This window comes from Carettochelys insculpta, chromosome 2, assembly GCF_033958435.1.
Source record: "Carettochelys insculpta isolate YL-2023 chromosome 2, ASM3395843v1, whole genome shotgun sequence".
Taxonomy (NCBI): Eukaryota; Metazoa; Chordata; order Testudines; family Carettochelyidae; genus Carettochelys; species Carettochelys insculpta.
In genome coordinates this window covers 230,071,561-230,091,079 of record NC_134138.1, presented here as the reverse complement: position 1 = coordinate 230,091,079, position 19,519 = coordinate 230,071,561, and the positions used below count along the sequence as shown (strand labels likewise).

The following is a 19,519-nucleotide window of genomic DNA, read 5'->3' as shown; positions in this document are numbered from 1 at the left end:
AGATCATCTTTTGAAAGATCACTGTACTGTAGACGTGGTCCCTTTTTCATAACACAAGAAAAGGGGCATATTCAATTGAGTAGAATGGTGTCAAATTCAAAACTAGTAAAAAGGAGCATTTTTTTCATATAATGCATGTTTAGACTATAGAATTCACTTTTGCATTATGTTGATAAAGCCAAGAACTTAGTAAGATGTAAAGATTGATTAGATAGGTATTGAATAACAAGAATATACAGAGTTGTTATAGTCAATGTTTCCAAATCTTGGATGAGAAAGAGACTTGGCTGTTTGAGGCTCTAAGCCAATCTTTTTTAGGGATGAGATCTTTGTTGGAGGAAGATGGGTTAACACATTGTCCCGCATCTGCCAACTGTGGTTTTATCTGCATAGGGTACTGGACCGGATGGACCATGAGTCTGATTCACTATGGTAACTCCTTTGTTAAAGGTCACATGTAGTTCACTTATGTTCCTATATGATAAGGTACCAATGACTAGTTTGTCTGCAGTGGGATACAGCAGACTAAATATTAAGTTTTTTGGGAATTGCAGTTTTGTTTCAGAAAATATTTTATAACAGTTGCTTGAATCCACTGATGCTCTTCCATATGAAGGAAGAATACCCTGAACAATGAGTTAATTTTCTGTCCTGAAAACATCAATTCTGTTCTTCAAAAAAGCTAAGTGGTTTTTCTGACCTTAATTTTCCTACAGCGTTTTCTAGATATGCAAGTGCTTGAAGCACTGTGTACAGTGGAAGGAAGAATTGGGTACACTACAAATTGGGATTAGTGGGGCTGTGTATCTTTCCCTTAGAAATACAGTGTAATTAGGTCCTGGCCTTTTAGTCATAATTGGGGTTTTTTTAATGTTTATCTTTATACAATTCATAATAGTGTAAATGGCAAAATACTGAAGTTCAGTTTGCACAGAATGAATTTTACAGGTTAATATACTTCCAGGGCAGCATTAATTTTATAAACTAAATTTTTAGTTGTAAAATTAATTCTGACCTTGAAGTTGTACTGCATGCACCCAGCACAGTACTCTGCTACAAAAAAATGCAAACAGCACTGTCCATTAAAGTAATTTTTATGTCATCAATATTGTACACTTTAGGTTTTAAAAGAAAAAACATTTAAAAGATCATAGTTTGGGCCTTTGCAACATAAAAAAGCAGAAATGATGGAAAAAAGTAATATAAGTAGATTTAGTTTAAAACATTTTTTGTAAACTATTCTGTAGTGTTTGGTTAAAACCACCAGTATATAATGTAACCCTGTTTTTCAGATGTTATATTTATTTTTATCAGAATTTGCCAAAGAGATGAATATACATGCATTTTAAATACCCTTTTTGTTCTAACAAATGTATTATGCAAATTACAAGTTCATCAATTAAAATTAGTTCTACTCTAATAGCATCATTGATAATTTCACAATATATATTCAATTTAAATGTATTAATGCAACTTTGTTTTTATTGGAAGATGAATGGCGTGGAGAGAGAAGTGTTAGCTCTTGGCAATGCTGCTTGTTTTCTGGGACATGCAAATATATATATGCAGGAGAAACATGTCACTATTGACAATATTTTCTTCCTTAATATTTTATTAAAGGGGCTCTGGCTACTGCTAATGACCAAGAGTTAGTGGCACTGCTTTACTACATTTTTAAGCAAAAATATATTAAACACACTAGGAAGTATGTCAGTTGGGCATGTTATTTCTCTCTTCCAAAGACCCTGTGGTTTTCTCCTGGAAGCTACAAAATCCATCATGTAGTACATGTTTATATCTCTGTTCTCCTCCCCCAAAAGCAAACTGCTGCTTCAATCTTTAGAAAATTGTTTTACCATGAAATGAGTGGCGCAGGGCTTTTTATTTTGTGGGCTATCTGAATAGTACATCATTAAGTAAAAGCCTCTGTGCAAAGTCTGATGAAAATTTGACAATAGAAGTTTTTTTAATCTCTTGATGTGAAATTAATTTGCATCTAAAAACTGTATTGCTTTCTGCTTTTTGTGCATAAGAGAAAATTAAACTACTAATCCTATAGCTGTCTAATACTAGAGTCTGAGTTTACTGAGCAAAGAGGAGGGAACAGGCCCAGAGGGGAGATAAAAAATGAAATCCTTCCCTTTCTTTCTAGTCACATAAGGAGTTAATGGCTACCCCTTCATTCACTAACGAGTCAAAGTAATCCTCTTGAGTGCTTGTTTCACACAAAAACAAACTGCAGTTTGTTCTTGTATCACTAGATGGTGATATTCCTTGCATTCTGCTGCTCCTGTAAATAATCAGTGGAGTACAGTAGAGTAATTAATGCATGTTATTTTTATTAGGCAGTTGGTTTTAACGTGGTTTAAAAGTTTATTTCAAACATTTTGTACCATGAAACTTAATTAGTGCAATGGCACATTAATAGTAAAAAAAAAAAAAAAAAAGAAGTCTGAAATGTTGATAGTTATTATCTAGCTGTTGTTTTGTAATACCTCACAAGAGAGATCTCTTGAGGTCCATGAGACCGATATAAGACAAAAGAATGAATTTGCATATTTTTAATAGCAGAAAATAATAAAATGCAACAACATGAATAGTTGGTAGCACAGGCTTCATTCTATATTAATACCATTGAAAAGCATATGTTGATTGTATTCTGAAAGCCAGTTGCTTTGAGTGAGTAAATTTTGGTCAGCATGTCTTATATCGATTAAATGAATTAGGTTACAAAACAACTGAAATTCATTATGTCTGTAGTGTGAGCAGGTGTATTTCTTAAAAGTGATATATAAATACTGCTTTTCTTTCCAGATTTCCTACAACACAGGAAATAAATGTATATTCACTGTAACTCAGATGTGTTTGTTAATACAGTAAAGTCTCAGCATCTGTGGCTTCAATGTTATAAGAATTTTAACATGTTCCAAATGTTTACTTAAAACATTGTCTTTACATTTTTGACTAAAATAAAAATTGCTAAACTTGGAGTGCCATTGTTTCAGCCTATTAAACTTCATGAAATAAAGTTGTCAAATGACAAAAAAATTGTTTTGATGTCATCAAAGTATTTTGCTGTTCACCCCCACTTTGAAAAGAAGAATGATCATCCTCCTCAAAATAAAATGTAGCTGCTGCAAACATTTTTCCAGAACTGAGTTATTATACTATCCAGTTCTCATGATGGAGAATTCCTGTTTTGAAATATCTGTAAGCATTGCTTAACTGACATGTCCACACTTGGGCATGGTTGTATTGACGTTGCTCTTCTAAATCCTGCATATAAGGAGTGATGAAAAATAAAACATGTTGAACAGTTGCTGACAAAAACAATTTTTCTTAAAATAAATTTTAAAGATCTACTTGGTCATAATGACAAGTTTGTGCAACATTGATTATACACTTCATGTATTTTTATTTATCTTAGCATTCTTGTTTTGACTGCTCTTTCATTTCTGCTTGAAGTTTTCAAGTGATCTCTCAACAGCTATATTCTGCTAGCCTTATTGCCCAAGTAATATCATCCAGCTCATATACACCACGTATCAGTGCATCGTAAAGTATTATAGAAAGGATGTAAGAAGTGGTCCTGTTATGGAGCAAGTCATTGCAGTGAGAATGAAACAAGCAGAATTCAGACTAATGCAAGTGCGGGGGGGGTTTGGTTTGCTTGTTTTTGATTTTTTTTTATTCGGGAGGAAGGTGGTGGTGAATGGGTTGCAGAGAAGAAGGGATAAATGGTCTCTAATACATTTTTCTCCTTGTTAGTGTGCACTGAATCTCTCAGTGGCGTTAAGTAAACTTGTATTGATTATAGAACAAGTGTGTATTGGTGCAGACTACCATGAGTCCACTTGCCCTGTGTGAAATGAATCTTTGATTTAATTATTCATACTTTAAAAAACATAGCATGTGCTTGAAGAAAAGACAGTCTTTCAAACCAATGTCCCCTTTATACATCGCCCCAATGTACATTGTTTTGCCCTTACGCCACGGACAAATTGAAGGCAAAAACATAGAAATACCCTGCTCTTACATCGTCATGCTTTGATTTGAAATTCACAGCTGCCATATTAGTTACATAATGTACCAGAATCCTCCACAACGCTTCTTCCACCCTGTTCTTGCATTGTGACTAGCTCCTAGCTGTTCAATATGTGTTCTGTGCCCTTGTTCCTTGTAGTGCACTGTATGTATTTGCCATCCATCAACAATGAGTAAGTGTAGTGCAAGCGTGATTGAAGGTGCCAAGGCAAAGAAACAATGCATTAGTATTGCTTTAAACACTAAATTGGATATTACAGATCATAGTAAAAAGGGCGAACAAGCGGTTGATATTGCCGTGCTCTTAACTTGCTTACAATGAGTGTTCGTACAATAATGAAGAAAGGGTAAATATACCTTTGAAGCATTTGGAGGTAACAATAATGAGGCAAAGAACTGAGATAATTGAGAGAATGGAACGTTTGCTGGCATTATGGATCGATATCTCCATAACCAGAACACACTGATCAGCTTAGCCCTAATTCAAGAAAAGGCTTTAAGCTTATATGAAGGTTTAAAAAAGCAGTTAGGAGAGGAATTTACTTCAAATGAAAAGCCCTTCAGGGCTGCCTGAGGATAGTTCACTGTGTCCAAGAAAGGTACAGTTTCAAAAACATAAAGATTCAGGGAGGAGCAGCCAGCACTGATGCAGGTGCTGCAGAAACTTTTCCTAATGAATCTGTACAAATCATTGAAGAAGGTGGCTATGATTTTAAGCAGGTTTTTAACGTTGATGAAACTGGGCAGTATTGGAAGTGCATACCTTCTCGGACATCTATTTCTGTGAAAGAGAAGACTGCTCCTGGTCTCAAAGTCGCGAAAGATAGACTTGCTCTCCTTTTAGGGGGCAACACCAATGGGATAAGAGATTAAAGCCATTGCAAGTTTCATAGTGAAAATCGAAGAGCATTGAGGAACGCAGGTGTTCATGATGAAATAGTGAAACTGGCAAAGGAAGCAGGCTTCCATGAAGTGGAAGCTGATGATGTTAATGCATTGTTGGAGTCACATGGCTTGCTTCTGGTCAATTATGATCTGTTAGAGTTGGACATGCATGGTTTTGAAGAAGAAACTATATCTGATAGTGAAGAAGATGGTGATTCTGAACAGAAAGCAGTCTTCACAATTCAGTCTCTAAAGAAAATGTTTTAATTCCTACTGAACCAGGACCCTCTGGGTGTGTCAACACTTGCATTCCTCTTTTGAAAGGCATGCAAATGAGGTAAATCAAAAATGCAAACGAGGTATAAATTTGCATACTGGTGCCTCATATGCATATGCTACTTTCAAAAGAGCTTCTTTTGAAAGAAGAAAGCCAGTGCAGATGCTGCTCTTCGGAAAGTAAACCCCATCTTTGAAAGAATCCTTCTTCCCATTAAATAGAGGGAAGAAGGATTCTTTCAAAGATGGGTTTACTTTCAAAAGAGCAGCGTCTACACTGGCTTTTTTCTTTCAAAAGAAGCTCTTTCAGAAGTAGAATATGCAAATGAAGTGCCAGTGTGCAAATTTATACCTTATTTGCATGTTCGTCATACCTCATTTGCATACTGCTTTTGAAAGAGGAATGCAAGTGTAGACGCACCCTCTGTGTTTTAAGGGTAAAATTAATGTTTTCATTTCATGAATTTGTACATTAAATGTTTTAATACATACTGAAGCAGGGCCCTCTGGGTTTTAAGGTTAAAATGCTTTAAATTGTATGTTTGAATTATGAATTTTTATGTTAAAAATGTTTTAATGCATAGTGTATGTGTTTCCTTGCTAACAGACATTAAAACAAGAAAACATCTTAAAGGACTTGGTCCCTATACCAGTATATTTACATTCATTCTTACTGAAGAAAATTCACCGTTATAAGTCATTTGGGCCCCGTTACTGCATGTGAGGACCCTAACACCCTGTGTTTACATGATTCCTGTGGGGGGAAATTCCCCTTCATACATCGTTTCACTATACATCACGATTTCGTGGTCTCTAACCATGATATATAAAGGGGACCCCCTGTGTATAATATAGGGACATGTACTCAAAGTAATGAAGATTACTCGCCTGTAACTGAAAATCTTTGATATACGTGGCCTCTATTTGTATTCCACTGTCTGCCCTCCTTTCCCTTTCTTTTGGGTCTTATTTGATTAATGGTAAGAAGAGTAACTGGAGAGGCATTAGCTTGCATCACCATGTATGGTCTGCATCATGAGGAGAGCAACTGCTCAGGTGTGGACAATGAACACTACTAGCTAGGAATCTCTGATCTCAGATGCATGGGATGAATGTGTATCCCTATGTGGAATACAAGAACACATCTCTAAGAATTTCCAGTTACAACAGAATGACTTCCAAACTGATTTTTCTCACACTGCCTTTGTATTCACCTCATGCAGTCCAGCAATGAGATTTCCTGGTTTTTCAGTTTCAGTTGGCTTCTTAATTTGGAACTAGTCATCGAACTCAAATAGTTGAAGAAACTGAAATGAAGAGCACATTCTCTCTGTGCCTTCTGCCAACTGCAAAGTTGGTTTATCACTTCAGTGTAGTCTGATTCCAGGTAATTAGCCAGTGAATTCCATCAGTTCAGTGGTTTGAATTTCTTTAATATTTGAAAGCAAACATACACTGATTCATTTTTTTATTTAAGTTACATGATTTTAATAGGTTGTAATAGGTCTAGGCCTTAAGTTCATTTGTTTCAAATTATAAATAGAATTATTTTTAAAGAAAAACCTGTATTTACGTTTTTTAAAAAAATTGGATTTTGTCCAGTTATATACAGTATAAGCGAGGTTACTACTTTTCACACAGTGTGAATTGACAAAGTTGTGTTTGTAGATGTACAAATGTAAATTTGTTTTTTCTTAACTTGTAGTGAGTAAGTGCAACATGAATAACTGTGTGTGTGTGTGTGTGAGAGAGAGAGAGAGAGAGAGAGAGAGAGAGAGAGGGGAGAAATATGCGCACAGATTTAACTTTACTTCTGGCATTTTCTTACCTTTAGGCTGTGTCTACATTAGAGAGTTTCGTCGACGGAAGGGCTTTCTGTTGACATAACTCTGAGAGCATCTATTCTACACACACAAAATGTTCTGTCGACAGAGTCTCGACAGAACTCTGCATTTGTTTCAACAGTGTTATCCCTTGAAAATATGGGGAATAACATGTCTGTCGACAGAATTCTGTCAAGAGAAGTGCCGTGTAGACACTTCTGTCGACAGAGAGTGCTTCCAGTTCAACAGGCAGCACTACAGAAATGTAGCACTTTAAAGACTAATAAAATAATTTATTCAGTGATGAGCTTTCTTGGGACAGATGACAGCTTGTCACTGACTAAATCATTTCTGCTGTTTTGTTTTGTTGGAGTACAGACTAACATGGCTACCTCTCTGTTACCGAGCAGCACGGTTTGCAGAGCTTCCAGTCAGCTGTTCTCTCAACAGCACCAGGGCAGTCTGGCTGCTCTCTGTCGACAGAGCAGATTGCTCTGTCGATCTGTTTTTGTGTGTAGATGAGCTTTTGCCCCTAAATTCTTTTTTCCTGGAGCAAAAAGAATTTGAAAACAGATTAGAGGGAGAAATTTGTGATTTGAAATTGATATTCAAATTCGACATGTTAACACGTGGTTTGAACAGAAACATCAGTTACTCAGGCGTTACAAGGACTGCTTCCCTTCCTATGATGCTTATAATTATCTCAGGCAGGACAATTAACATCCCCCTCCCCAATCTCCCCCCCATGTATTTGATTTGTCAGTTTTTATTGCAATGTTTTTTGTCTTCTGTACTTGTAAATGTCAGCCTGTATTGGAAACGAGATTGAGCTGAGGAAGTGGGTCTGTCCCATGAAAGCTCATCACCAAATAAAATAATTTTAGTTAGTCTTTAAAGTGCTACATTTCTGCTGTTTTGTTTAATTAATAATGGGGTTTTCTACAGTTACAAAAACACAGTTATGAATTAATTCTGTGCTTGAGACAGAAAAGAGCCTGAGACACCTTTTTTGTGTCTTTTTGAGAATTTTGCTGTTGTATTTGCTTAACCTTAACATATCTGTTACTGTATTTCATAAGCTTGTTACTATTATGTTTAAGTCTGCTAATGTTTATAGATAAATGGAACTTGGTAATATGAACTTCATTAGTATTTGTCTTATTATGTGAGTGCCAAACCTAATTTTATTGTTCATGATGTAGCACAGCAGGCAGTCTTACTGTCATGATTCATCAGTAATTAATAAAATAATAATAAATTACACTTGAAAGGAGATGAGTACTACTGGCCCATGTCATTTGTAAAACAGAATTACGGTGAGTTTTTTTTTTTTTTTTTTTTTTTTAAAATCTCTAATTCACTTATTCTTGTAAAGTTCTCTTGTGTACATCCATTATAAGGACAATGCAATCTAAAATAACAAAGATTAAGCTGTTTTTGGCAGCAGAAATTAAGAATTTCTCAAAGAATCTCTATGGGAATCAAGCGTATGCAAAAACTGTGTTTGAGGAATTAGATGCCTGTTTAGTATAAACTGGAATTGATGCTTACTATTTCTGTTCATTGAGTAGTAGCATTTTTAATAATTAACGTTGAACAAAACACACCATTGTAAAATACTTCGCATATATAGGGATGTGAAGTTGGAGTTATGTTTTCGTTATGTGATGACAGAATTGGTTTCATGGATTTCAAACAGTACAGTGGTACAGGAATGCTAACACTGTTCTGATCTAGTTCGTTTGTTGAGCTGGATTTCAGTGTTCTATGTGCCATTGCAGTTAAACCAACAGGCTAAGCTGGAGAGGAAACTTAAACCCTTCTCCTGCAATAAACTATGCTCATGTGGAGCCCATTAACTTTATTGGGGCTCTGTGCAAGGATCCTGCCTTGCACCACTTAATGCAAGATCTTGACCTTTGTCACAAGATTTAAAAAATGGCATTATTTTGAGTAAATGACTAATAGGGAGGTGGTGAATATGGAGATACTTTAGATTCCATCATAAAATAATCATATGGGGGCTGAAAAGTCCTGCTGACTCATCTAGTCCAATTTTTTGACTCATATGATAAATGAAGGTGGTTTAGAATGTGAATAATTAACTATCTTGTGTGGCAGCTGTTTTACAATAGATTTTTAAGTACTATATTTGGTGTTAATTTTTGAACAGATTTGCTAATAATTCAAATGTTTGTTTTAATCAAAATTTAAATGCCCCAAAACTTTATTAATACACAGGTAAGGGTGCTCATTAGTGTCTCATGTCCTTCTACAGAACCTCTCTAGTCTGGCACCCTAAGGACCTGACCAGTGCTGAATGAGAGAATTTGCCATATCATGGGAGGTCAATTTCATCTATCACATTACCAACAGTTCTTACTGGGCTCTTAGAAGACATGTTGGGGTGAATTACAGCTAAATAACAGCACAGAAAGTTGAGAGAAGGACTGGGTCTGTAAACGCACTTTGTGGGCCCATGGGAAATTTGGACACACCCATGATAAGTGGTTGTCTGGCTAACTAAAATTATGCCAGATTATGGATGTTGCCAGATGAGAGAGTTCTGTATTAGAGAGGTCCATTCTGTACACTGTCAAGTTTAGCTCTGCTCAGACCTCTGAAAACCAGGAAATGTATCTTGTTAGCATGCCCTTAGTGTTTTTGCTCATTCATGTTTCATTCTTTTTTTGGAGAAAGCTGATGAGTTCTAAACAATCATGAATAACTTTTGCAGTGTGATGCTCCTTTTCTGAAGACACAGTAGGTACTGTTTCTTCACACACAGAGAGAGAGAGAGAGACGGCAGGGAACTCCAGATTTGGACCACTAATCCCCATCCACTGCTCTCATGAGGCCTAATATATTTCCAGACAATTCACGTCAGTGTATTTTAGAACACTTAGAATAGTAATCTTTTAAAGAGAAAATGATTCTCAGTCTTCAGTTTTGCTGGCCTTCTGCTTGACTATAATTTTAAAACTTGGATGCAGAATTAATCCTAAAGCTATTTAGTCATCAGCCTGTAAGAGTTTTGTACAACTGTTTAACATACACAATTTTTCACCATCCTTCATTGTTAACTTGCACATTTTTATAAAAGCAGAAGTTAGAGTGCACAGTGAAGAAAACCGAGCAAAAATTTAAATCCAACAAGTAAATGTGTAATTACAGTAGATTAGAAAATGAATGAAACCTGCCTTACTCCACCCCCGCAAAATCCCTAATGTAAATGTTCCTTAAATGCTAGGAAAGATCCTTTCTTTGTTTAAGGATGTAACTCTCATATCCATTTGTTTGTTAATATATTATTTATATTTCACTGTAAACTGGGGACTTTTTGGGAAACGTAAGAGTGTGAGTTTATAGTGAGGGGCCATTCTTTTTAAATTTCTGTAAAATATATTAATATTCTGCCTGATTAATTTTGATTTGATTATGATAATGAGAACAATTGTTGGATGTGCTGATTTATGTGGACTTTTATTTTTAATGTTTGTCAGAATCTACAGCACGGATAAAGCTTTTTCCTCAATATTAAGTGAAAATTTAATTCCTTAAATAAAATGTGTTATTTTGAGGTTTTTAATAACTATTTGGCATATATGGAATATGGTGTTTTAATTAATTAATAGATATCTCTGAGCCTCAGTCTAGTCTTGCATTCAAATTCCAGATTTCACAAAGCTCTGTTCATAAATCTTTCTTGGGGGAACATCCATATGTCAGTTAAAAATAGTTTTAAGAAGTTGTATTTCCCATATATTGTCACCAGTCAGGATGTAAAAAGAGTGCTTAACCAAACACCATAATCAAGTATTTTGTACATTGTTATTGTAGGTATGTTGTTCCCAGGACAAAAGTGGATGAGCCAATATCTCTTTATTAGACCAATTTCTCCTTATGAGAGAGCGCTTTTGAGCTTACACAGGGAAGAAGAAAAATACAAAGACAAAGAAGACAGTCATCCTCAGAGGTCTCACCATCTATGGCTACGTCTACACGTGAACGCTACATCAAAGTAGCTTATTTCGATGTAGCGACATCAAAATAGGCTATTTCAATGAATAACGTCTACATGTCCTCCAGGGCTGGCAACGTCGACGTTCAACGTCGACGTTGCGCAGCACCACATAGAAATAGGCGCTGCGAGGGAACGTCTACATGCCAAAGTAGCACACATCAAAATAAGGGTGCCAGGAACAGCTGCAGATAGGGTCACAGGGCTGACTAGCGCTTCCGGGGCAACAGCTAGCCGCTCCCTTAAAGGGCCCCTCCCAGACACACACAGCCTGCAGAGCACGCGGTCTGCAGAGCCATAGGCACGCACACCTCGAGTGACGCAGTCATGGACTCCCAGCAGCAGCAGCAGCCAGAGGTCCACCCAGCCGCCCCTGCAGGAGCAGTGCTCGCCCTGCTCCATGCCTTGCAGGAGGCAGCTGAGCACCTCCTTGCCACAGAGGAGGAGCTGCCCGCAGGGGAGGAGGACGCAACCCCCAACCCTGCAGCACCCCGCCCCCCCCGCCCCCCACCTCACACGCCGCCAGCTGTGGAGCTACCCCACGAGCACTGACTGGTGGGAGCAGCTGGTGCTCGGAGAGTGGGACGACGACCGCTGGCTCCAGAACTTTCGCATGAGCCGGCAGACATTTCTGGAGCTATGCCAGTGGCTCACCCCTGCACTGAGGCACCAGGACACCTTCATGCGGCGTGCCCTCAGCGTCGAGAAATGGGTCGGCATCGCTGTCTGGAAGCTGGCCACTCCAGACAGCTACTGATCTGTGGGCCAGCAGTTTGGCATCGGCAAGGCCAACGTCGGGGCTGTCCTCATGGAGGTAAGAGGACCCACGGGGGGAGGGGGAGGCAGCCCTGGCAGGGGAGGGGTGGGGGGCCCGGGGAGGGGAGGGCCACACACACCCTGCACACTCCTCATTGGTGCTCTCCCATGTGCTTCCCCTGCAGGTTGTCCGCACCATCAACGCCCTGCTCCTCCACAGGCTCGTGAGTCTTGGGGACCCGGATGCCACCATCATGGGCTTTGCCACCCTGGGCTTCCCCAATTGCTTCGGGGCTCTGGATGGGACTCACATCCCCATCCGTGTCCCGGAACACAGTGGAGGACACTACTTAAACAGGAAAGGCTACCACTCAGTGGTCCTCCAGGCCTTGGTGGACAGCCGGGGCCGTTTCCTGGACATATATGTGGGCTGGCCTGGCAGCACCCACGACGCCCGGGTATTCCAGAACTTGGGCCTGTACCATCGGCTGGAGGCGGGGACCTCCATCCCCCAGCGGGAGATCCCTGTGGGGGACACCACCATGCCCCTCTGCGTCATCGCAGATGCGGCATACCCCCTCCAGCCCTGGCTCATGCACCCGTACACGGGCCATCTGTCTGCCAGCCAGGAGCGCTTCAACCAGCGCCTGAACCATGAGTGCCAAGCGGTGGAGCGCACATTTGGCCACCTCAAAGGGCACTGGAGGTGTTTCCTCATCCGCCTTGATGCGGGCCCCACCAACATCCCCCAGATTGTGGGTGCGTGCAGCGCCCTCCACAACCTCGTGGAGAGCAAGGGGGAGGCCTTCTTTCAGGGCTGGGCTCTGGAGGCCGGCAGGGCCGATGTGCAGCCACCCGTTGCCTCCAGTCGCCAGGTGGACCCCGAAGGGACCCGGGTCCAGGAGGCTCTGCGGGCCCAGTTCGATGAGGCCACGGGGTGAACGCTGGCAGGCCCCCCACGCCCCCCCCCCATCCTCCACAACACTCCCTGCCCCTACGCCCACACCACAGAGCACCCAAGAGCACCCCCCCACACTTTTCTTGTAAATAAAAGCAGACAGTTGTTCGTCAACTCAAATATCTTTAGAACTCTTATTATTATTATCAACAAGACTAACTATTTTCAGGGAAAATCTTATATATATATATATATATATATATATTATAAATAGGGATAAGATGAAAGGGGAAGACAAGGAAGGGGAGAACTATTTACATGGGGGGGTAAGGATCAGCATTGTAACGGGTCAAATATACAAACTATTTACAACAAACTAACTTGAAACTGGGGGGAATATATACAAAGGGGGAGGCGGGGCCCACGTCCTGGGCCCCACACCCCTAAAGTCCAGTGTTGGGAGTGGGCGGCCGGGATCCCTGCCTCGGCCTCAGCCCTGGCTGGGGCTGGCTGAGGGCTGGGCGGACCGGGAGATGCGGCCAGCGAGTGTCAGCTGGCCCCAGGTCCCCCTCGGCAGAAGGGCCCTCGGTAGCGGGTGGCGGTGCGACGGCGGGCAGCACAGCGGGTGGAGCAGCAGTTGGAGCAGGCAGGGCGGGCGCAGCGGCAGCTGGCGCGGCATGGGGGGCCAGGTAGTCCATGATACGGTTGAAGGTCTGCATGTAGGCCCCCCATGCCTTCTCGTGCCAGGCCAGCGCCCACTCCTGCAGCTGGAGGCGGTGTTCCTCCACCTGTAGCCGCTGCTCGGCTGCCTCCAGCTGCCGACGGTGGAGGGCCAGCAGCTGGGGGTCCGTCGCTGTCGGCTGGTGGTGCTGGGTCCGCCGTCTTCCCCGCCGTGGGGCTGGTCGGTCCTCCGCCGAGGGGTGGCCTGGAGTGATGGCCCTGTAGGGCTGTCCGGGACCACTGACACCTCGCCAGCTCTCTCCGGTCCTTCCGATGGTGCAGCTGCGGAACACAGGAGCGGGGGAGGAAGAGTGGAGACAGCCATTAGTGTGGGCCCCGAACCGTGGCCCTTGTCCCCCCACCCCTCTGCTGCAGGTTCCCCATCCCCGTCCCTAGGAGATGCTGCTGTGATGGGGTTCAGGGGTCCCCCTGCACTGCACCCCGTCCGCTGTCAGGAGTGACTCTCACTCAGCAGGTACAACAGGAGGTTTATTCGGCAACAGATGCCCAGTTTCTCACAGAAGCGACAGTACAGCAGTCAGAGACAGTCCTTCCAACCCGTCCTGGGGAGAAGACCCCGAGGGGTGCCCCTCTGGGGTGTAGCTTTCCCCCTCCTCAGGCTGGCTGCCTTCTAGCTCTCCCTTCCCCTAGCCTCTAACTGCTGCCCCCGATTCAAAGCCAGCTCGGATCCTCCCTCCTCTTTGTTCAGGGCAGAGGTGTAACCTGCCAGTTGTTGCCCCAGGGTCATCCTTAGCCACTGGGAGCTATTCTGCTTGTTTCCCATATGTAGCCTGAGTCTCGCATTTGCACTCCCCCCACTCCATCACATGCTGCTGCTGCTGGGTGTCCCACCCCCTCCCCCTGAGGGACCCTAGAGGTTCCGCTCCCCCCATCCCCGGGGATGGGGCATGGCACTGTCGTGCTGGTCGGGGGGCAGGGGCTGATGCACTCTTCTGAGGGACATGCCACTGCTGTCCTTGGGGCCATGGTCATCTGGGCATGTGGAGGGCCCTGGTCATATCTATTACCCCCGCCCCTCAACCCCGGGGGTGTGCACCGGGGGGGGTACATACCTGACGGTCCACTCCCACGGTCGGGGGACACCCGGGGGGCGGACGCCCGGCTGGAGCTCCTGGATGGCAGGATGATCCTCAGGCCAGCGTCGCTGGAGGAGGACTCCCCCTCCTTCTCCTCCAGTGCCCCGTGGGTGGGCTCCTGGGGGGGCCCCCGGGGTGTGGGGCTTGCCTCTGGGGCGGACTCTGCCTCCGGGGCCTGCTGGGGCTCCTTGGCTGAGGTATCAAGAGTGGCCGCAGGGGAGGAGGTGTGCCAGGGGCCCAGGATGTCCCTGAGCTCCCTGTAAAAGGGGCAAGTGATGGGGGCGGCCCCAGATCGGCCGGCCGCATCCCGGGCCCGGGCGTAACCCTGCTGCAGCTCCTTCACTTTACTCTGGACATGATCCGGAGTGCGGGCAGGGTGACCCCGGGCAGCCAGGCCCTCGGCCAGCCGAGTGAACGCATCCGCGTTCCACCTCTTGCTCCCCATTTCCTGGAGCCCCTCCTCCTCGCTCCAGAGCCCCAGCATCTCCTGAAGCTCGGCCTCTGTCCAGGAGGGGCCCCGCTGCCGCTTCCCCGCCTGGCTTCTGGGCTGGGAGCCCTGGCTCCCCTTGGGGGGGGTTCCCTGGGGGCGCTTAGGGGGCTGGCATGCGGCCATCACAGCTGCGGGGGGTGTCTGTCACGGCTGAGGGACGTGCAGGCTGGCCGCGTGTCTGGGCTGCCGCCTGTACATTCTCTCGGTTTCCTGCACAGGAAGGGAGGGGGTGGGGAGCTTTAAGGGGCCGCTCCACGCAGCCACCATCGAGCTCAGGGGCTGGAGAGAGCGTCTCTCAACCCCTCAGCTGATGGCCTCCATGGAGGACCCTGCAATTTCGATGTTGCGGGACGTGCAATGACTACACGTTCCCTACTTCAACGTTGAATGTCGAAGTAGGGCGCTATTCCCATCCCCTCATGGGGTTAGCGACTTCGACGTCTCGCCGCCTAACGTCGATGTTAACTTCGAAATAGCGCCCGACACGTGTAGCCGTGACGGGCGCTATTTCGAAGTTGGCGCCGCTACTTCAAAGTAGCGTGCACGTGTAGACGCGGCTTATAAGTTTAACTGTTACACATAAGAACAGCCATACTGGATCAGATCAATGGTTCATCTATCCCAGTATCATGTGTTCCAACAATAGCCAGTGCCAGATGCCCCAGACGGAATGAGCAGAACAAGTAAACACCATGGTTAGGAAGACAGCATAACAAAAATAAAAATCGTTGAAGATTTGTGCAAATGCTATAGTATTAATTCAGCACTTGCTTATCTATTGTTGGACTCCAATTCACTGTATTTATTGCAGGAGAGTTTTGAGAGCTTGAAGGATGTTGGTGGCGTTATGATTTTGACTGACCTTTTTCCCAGTGCATGGGTGAAAGTGTGGAGATGCATGTGGAAGAAGCAGGGAACTGAGGCTCTTATTGCTGACAAAGTGAAAATAAGAGTTAGCAGCCAAATAAGCTGGTATACCTAATGAGTAAGATGGGCTAAATGGTGACTGGAGATCAAAGACAAAGCTAAGAAGCCTGATGTGGTGGCGCATAAAATTCTGGATAGGCTGAAAAGTCAAAAATTGGGATGTTCTAACATAGGTAGAAGCACCAAAACTTGGACTTGGTTGGGAAGTTTAGGTCTAGAATCAGGGATAGGGCTAAAACAATGCTTGGGTTTGATATTTGTGTGTTTCAATAAATGTACATAAAGCATAAGGTAACAAGATTGTTACTGAATAAATTATAACCACCTGTGCAACTGTTTATCAGGCAGGCAATTCTTGCAGCATTGAAACAAATTTTTAAAACAGGCCAATCTATCTTCTCTGTTGGATACTGCCATGTCTTCTGAGAAATCGATGCATTTCACTGGTTCAGGACTATGATGCTGCAAACTCTGGAGTATGTACATATCAAACTGCAGCTTACTCAAAAACTTCATGCACTAGAAAGCTGTCATTTATTGGCTGTCAAGGCTTCTTGTAGGTGATGATGGTGTGGTGAGATGTGAGGAGGGGCGACAGATATGCTGGTCCCCTGGGCGAGGTGGGGGCAGGAGTGGTTCTGTGCTTCCCCAAGGGGCAGCACTGAAGAAAGTCAGCTCTCAGTGCTGCCTGGATTGCGCAGTGCTGCGCCCCTCCCCACCCCCTCCTCCCAGACAGCCTTTAGAGTCTCCTGGAGTGCCCTGTGTGGCAATTTAAAGGGCCTCCAGAGTTTGCAGCGCTATCACTGCCACAGGAGTAATGGCTGGGAACTCCAGGCCCTTTTTGCATTGCTAGGTCCTGGGCAGTTGCCCCCATCCTCCCTACACCCATCAACTGATGTAGCTTATGAGTGACCACTTTGCTGAATCTACCATCACCCATTGTCAAAGTGTAGGAAATTCATTAACATGTACTAACCGTCATAACTACCACTTGTGATATGGTAGTTTCACTAGTTTTTCCATTATCACAACATCTTACAGGACATACAGGGCATGCATTTCTAATGAAAAAACCAAGCTTCAACAAAAGAGAACCTCTCAGACATTTGTTTTCATACAATAAACAGAAGAAAAAAAGCATGTTCCAACTTCCACCCACTTTTATGGTGACATTTAACCTGCTGCTTATGGCAGCTAGCCTTCTTCCCATGTGTTCCTGTGTGGTGGAGATTTTTAGATGATCATTCCTGGAATTTAAAAGTGATCTAAGATGTTAAAGTAGTTTATGCCAGTCTCAAATTAAAAGACTTAAGTGTTAGGTTTAAATTAAAAACCAAGCAAAAATCCACACACAAACCCATTTTGGGGTTTGAGATACAAGTAAGGAGTGCAAATTTATGCTGCCTTAAGGATTTTTTTTTGCTTATCATCATCATCATCAAACATCGGCTCAGTGCCTGTTGGTGTCTGACTATTTCCTTCCATCTTTCCCTGTCCAGTGCAGAGTAGCTTAGTGTCTGTAAACTGGCTTCACACCAATCTGCCATGTCATCTACCCATTCTGTGTGGGTTTGCCTCTCCTGTTCGAACCGTCCATGATACCAAGGTCTTGATTTTTTGTTCATCATTCATTCTGCAGGTATGCCCAAATGGCTGTAACTTCTATTGTATAACTTTCTGCAGTAGGTTCTCTTTCAGCTGTATCTTCCTATATATTTCCTCATTGGTAACCTTCTGCATCTATCCTATTCTCAGGATCTTTCTATAACAACTTCTCTGGAATGCTAGTGTTCTTCTGGTTGAATCTTTCGTTATCACCCATGTCTCACATCCATACAACATGCTGCTAATATACATGTTTTCAAGATGCTCAGCTTCATTTTTAAGCTAATCACTTTGTTTTTCCAGTTCTTATCCATTGCCTTCAAACTTTCTTTCGCTGTTCTAGTCTGTATTTCCTTCTTACAGTCTACATCATACGTTATGTTGCTCCCCAGATATGTGAACTTTTCTACGTTCTTTAGTCATTCTCATCTGCACTGATCTTCCTTCCTATTGCCTTATCTCCAAATGCCATTGTTGTTTGTTTTATTGATGTTCATAATCAGTCCGTACTGCTTTTCTTTCTTGTTTTGCACCTGCACCGTTTTCACTAGCTATCCTCATCTTCCTCAATGATAACTATATCATCCGCAAACCTCACATCGTTAATTCTTTTCCCGTGCATAGATATCTCTTCTACCTCTTTCTTGCTCTTGTCCATCACTCTAGATGTGTAATGAAGATACTCTGCAATAGTGGATCTCCTTGTTTTGTACCTCTACTTGTTCTGAACCACCTTCCCAACTCCCTGCTTGTTCTCATCACAGCCTCTGAATTGTCATTGATATCCTTCAACAACCGTATCAGTCTGCTATCCACTCCATATGACTCCAGCACTGCCCAAGTCAATTTCTGATTGATAGTGTAAAATACCTTCTGAAAATCAACGAAGCAAGTGTGTATGTTCTTATTCTTTCATTGAGCTTTCTCTGCTATCAATCTTAGTGCCAATATCAGCTGAATGGTGCTTGTATCTTTCCAGAACCCCACTTGCTCATCTGCTAGATGTTCTTCTGTCTGCAATCTTTGTCTGTCTGTCAGTATCATCATCAACACCTTGACTAGATGACTCGTTAGGGCAATCGTTGATTAGTTCTTGCACTCCAATGTACTTCCTTTCTTGTGTATTTTCACTAGCATGGATCTTGTCCATTCCTTAGGTGCCTTCTCTTCTTTCCATGCTATTTTACATAGTCGGTGTACTTACTAATCATACTTTCTCTGCCATGTTTGATCATCTCTCCTATGATCTTATCATTTCCAGGGCTCTAGCTGTTCTTAAGTGGTTTCAGTGCTCTTTCTACCTCCTCCTTCAAAATATTGGTCACACTCTCGATGCTCAGTGGAGATATATCTTTCAGTTCTTCGATCAGTCGCTCTGAGACACTCGGGTCCAACTGTGCTTTATATACATCCATGCAGTATCTCGTCCATCACTGCACAGTCTTCTTGTTTGTGAGCAGCTCTTCGTTCTCATCTTTGATCGCCATTTGTTCCGGCTTCTACTTCCTATTAATATTCCTAATCATTTTATACACCTCCCTGGTCTTACATTCACTGTAATACCTCTCTGTATCTTCACGCTACTCCTCTAACTATTTCACCTTTATCCTTTCTGGCCGCTTTCCTTACATCCATTGCATTTTGCCCTATATTGCTGTTCCGCCCTCTCGGAAAAATCCCTTTTGATCGTCAACATTCTTTTCTCTTGGACCAACTTCAGTATCTCATGAGTAATTTACTTCTTATTGATCTTCTCTTCTTCTGGAACAGTCTGCTGAATTGCATCTTCTATCGCTGTGGCTATCTCTTCGACTCTCTTATCTGAGTCTTTCTCTGTGGCCACATTCTTAATCTCTTTGAGTGCTGCTTTTTACGCATTCCCTATTTCTTCCTCGCCTAGCCTTGCCATGTCTCTTCTCTTCTTAAACTGTGTCTTACACTTGAGTTTTATCTTAATGTTTGCTATTACTAGATTGT

At 43.1% G+C, this 19,519-nt stretch overlaps 1 protein-coding gene across 3 annotated transcripts in view; it reads left to right on the top strand.

The window, feature by feature from the left end:
* The window catches only part of UMAD1 (UBAP1-MVB12-associated (UMA) domain containing 1), a 108,580-nt gene that overhangs the window by 14,911 nt on the left and 74,150 nt on the right, over positions 1-19,519 (top strand). The window contains exon 4 of one of the 3 annotated variants that reach the window (XM_074986209.1): positions 13,249-13,266. The exons of the other annotated variants lie outside the window; for them this stretch is intronic. Within the exon in view, the coding sequence (XP_074842310.1) occupies positions 13,249-13,266 (18 nt within the window). The remainder of the gene's footprint in view (positions 1-13,248; positions 13,267-19,519) is intronic. 3 annotated transcript variants of the gene reach the window in all.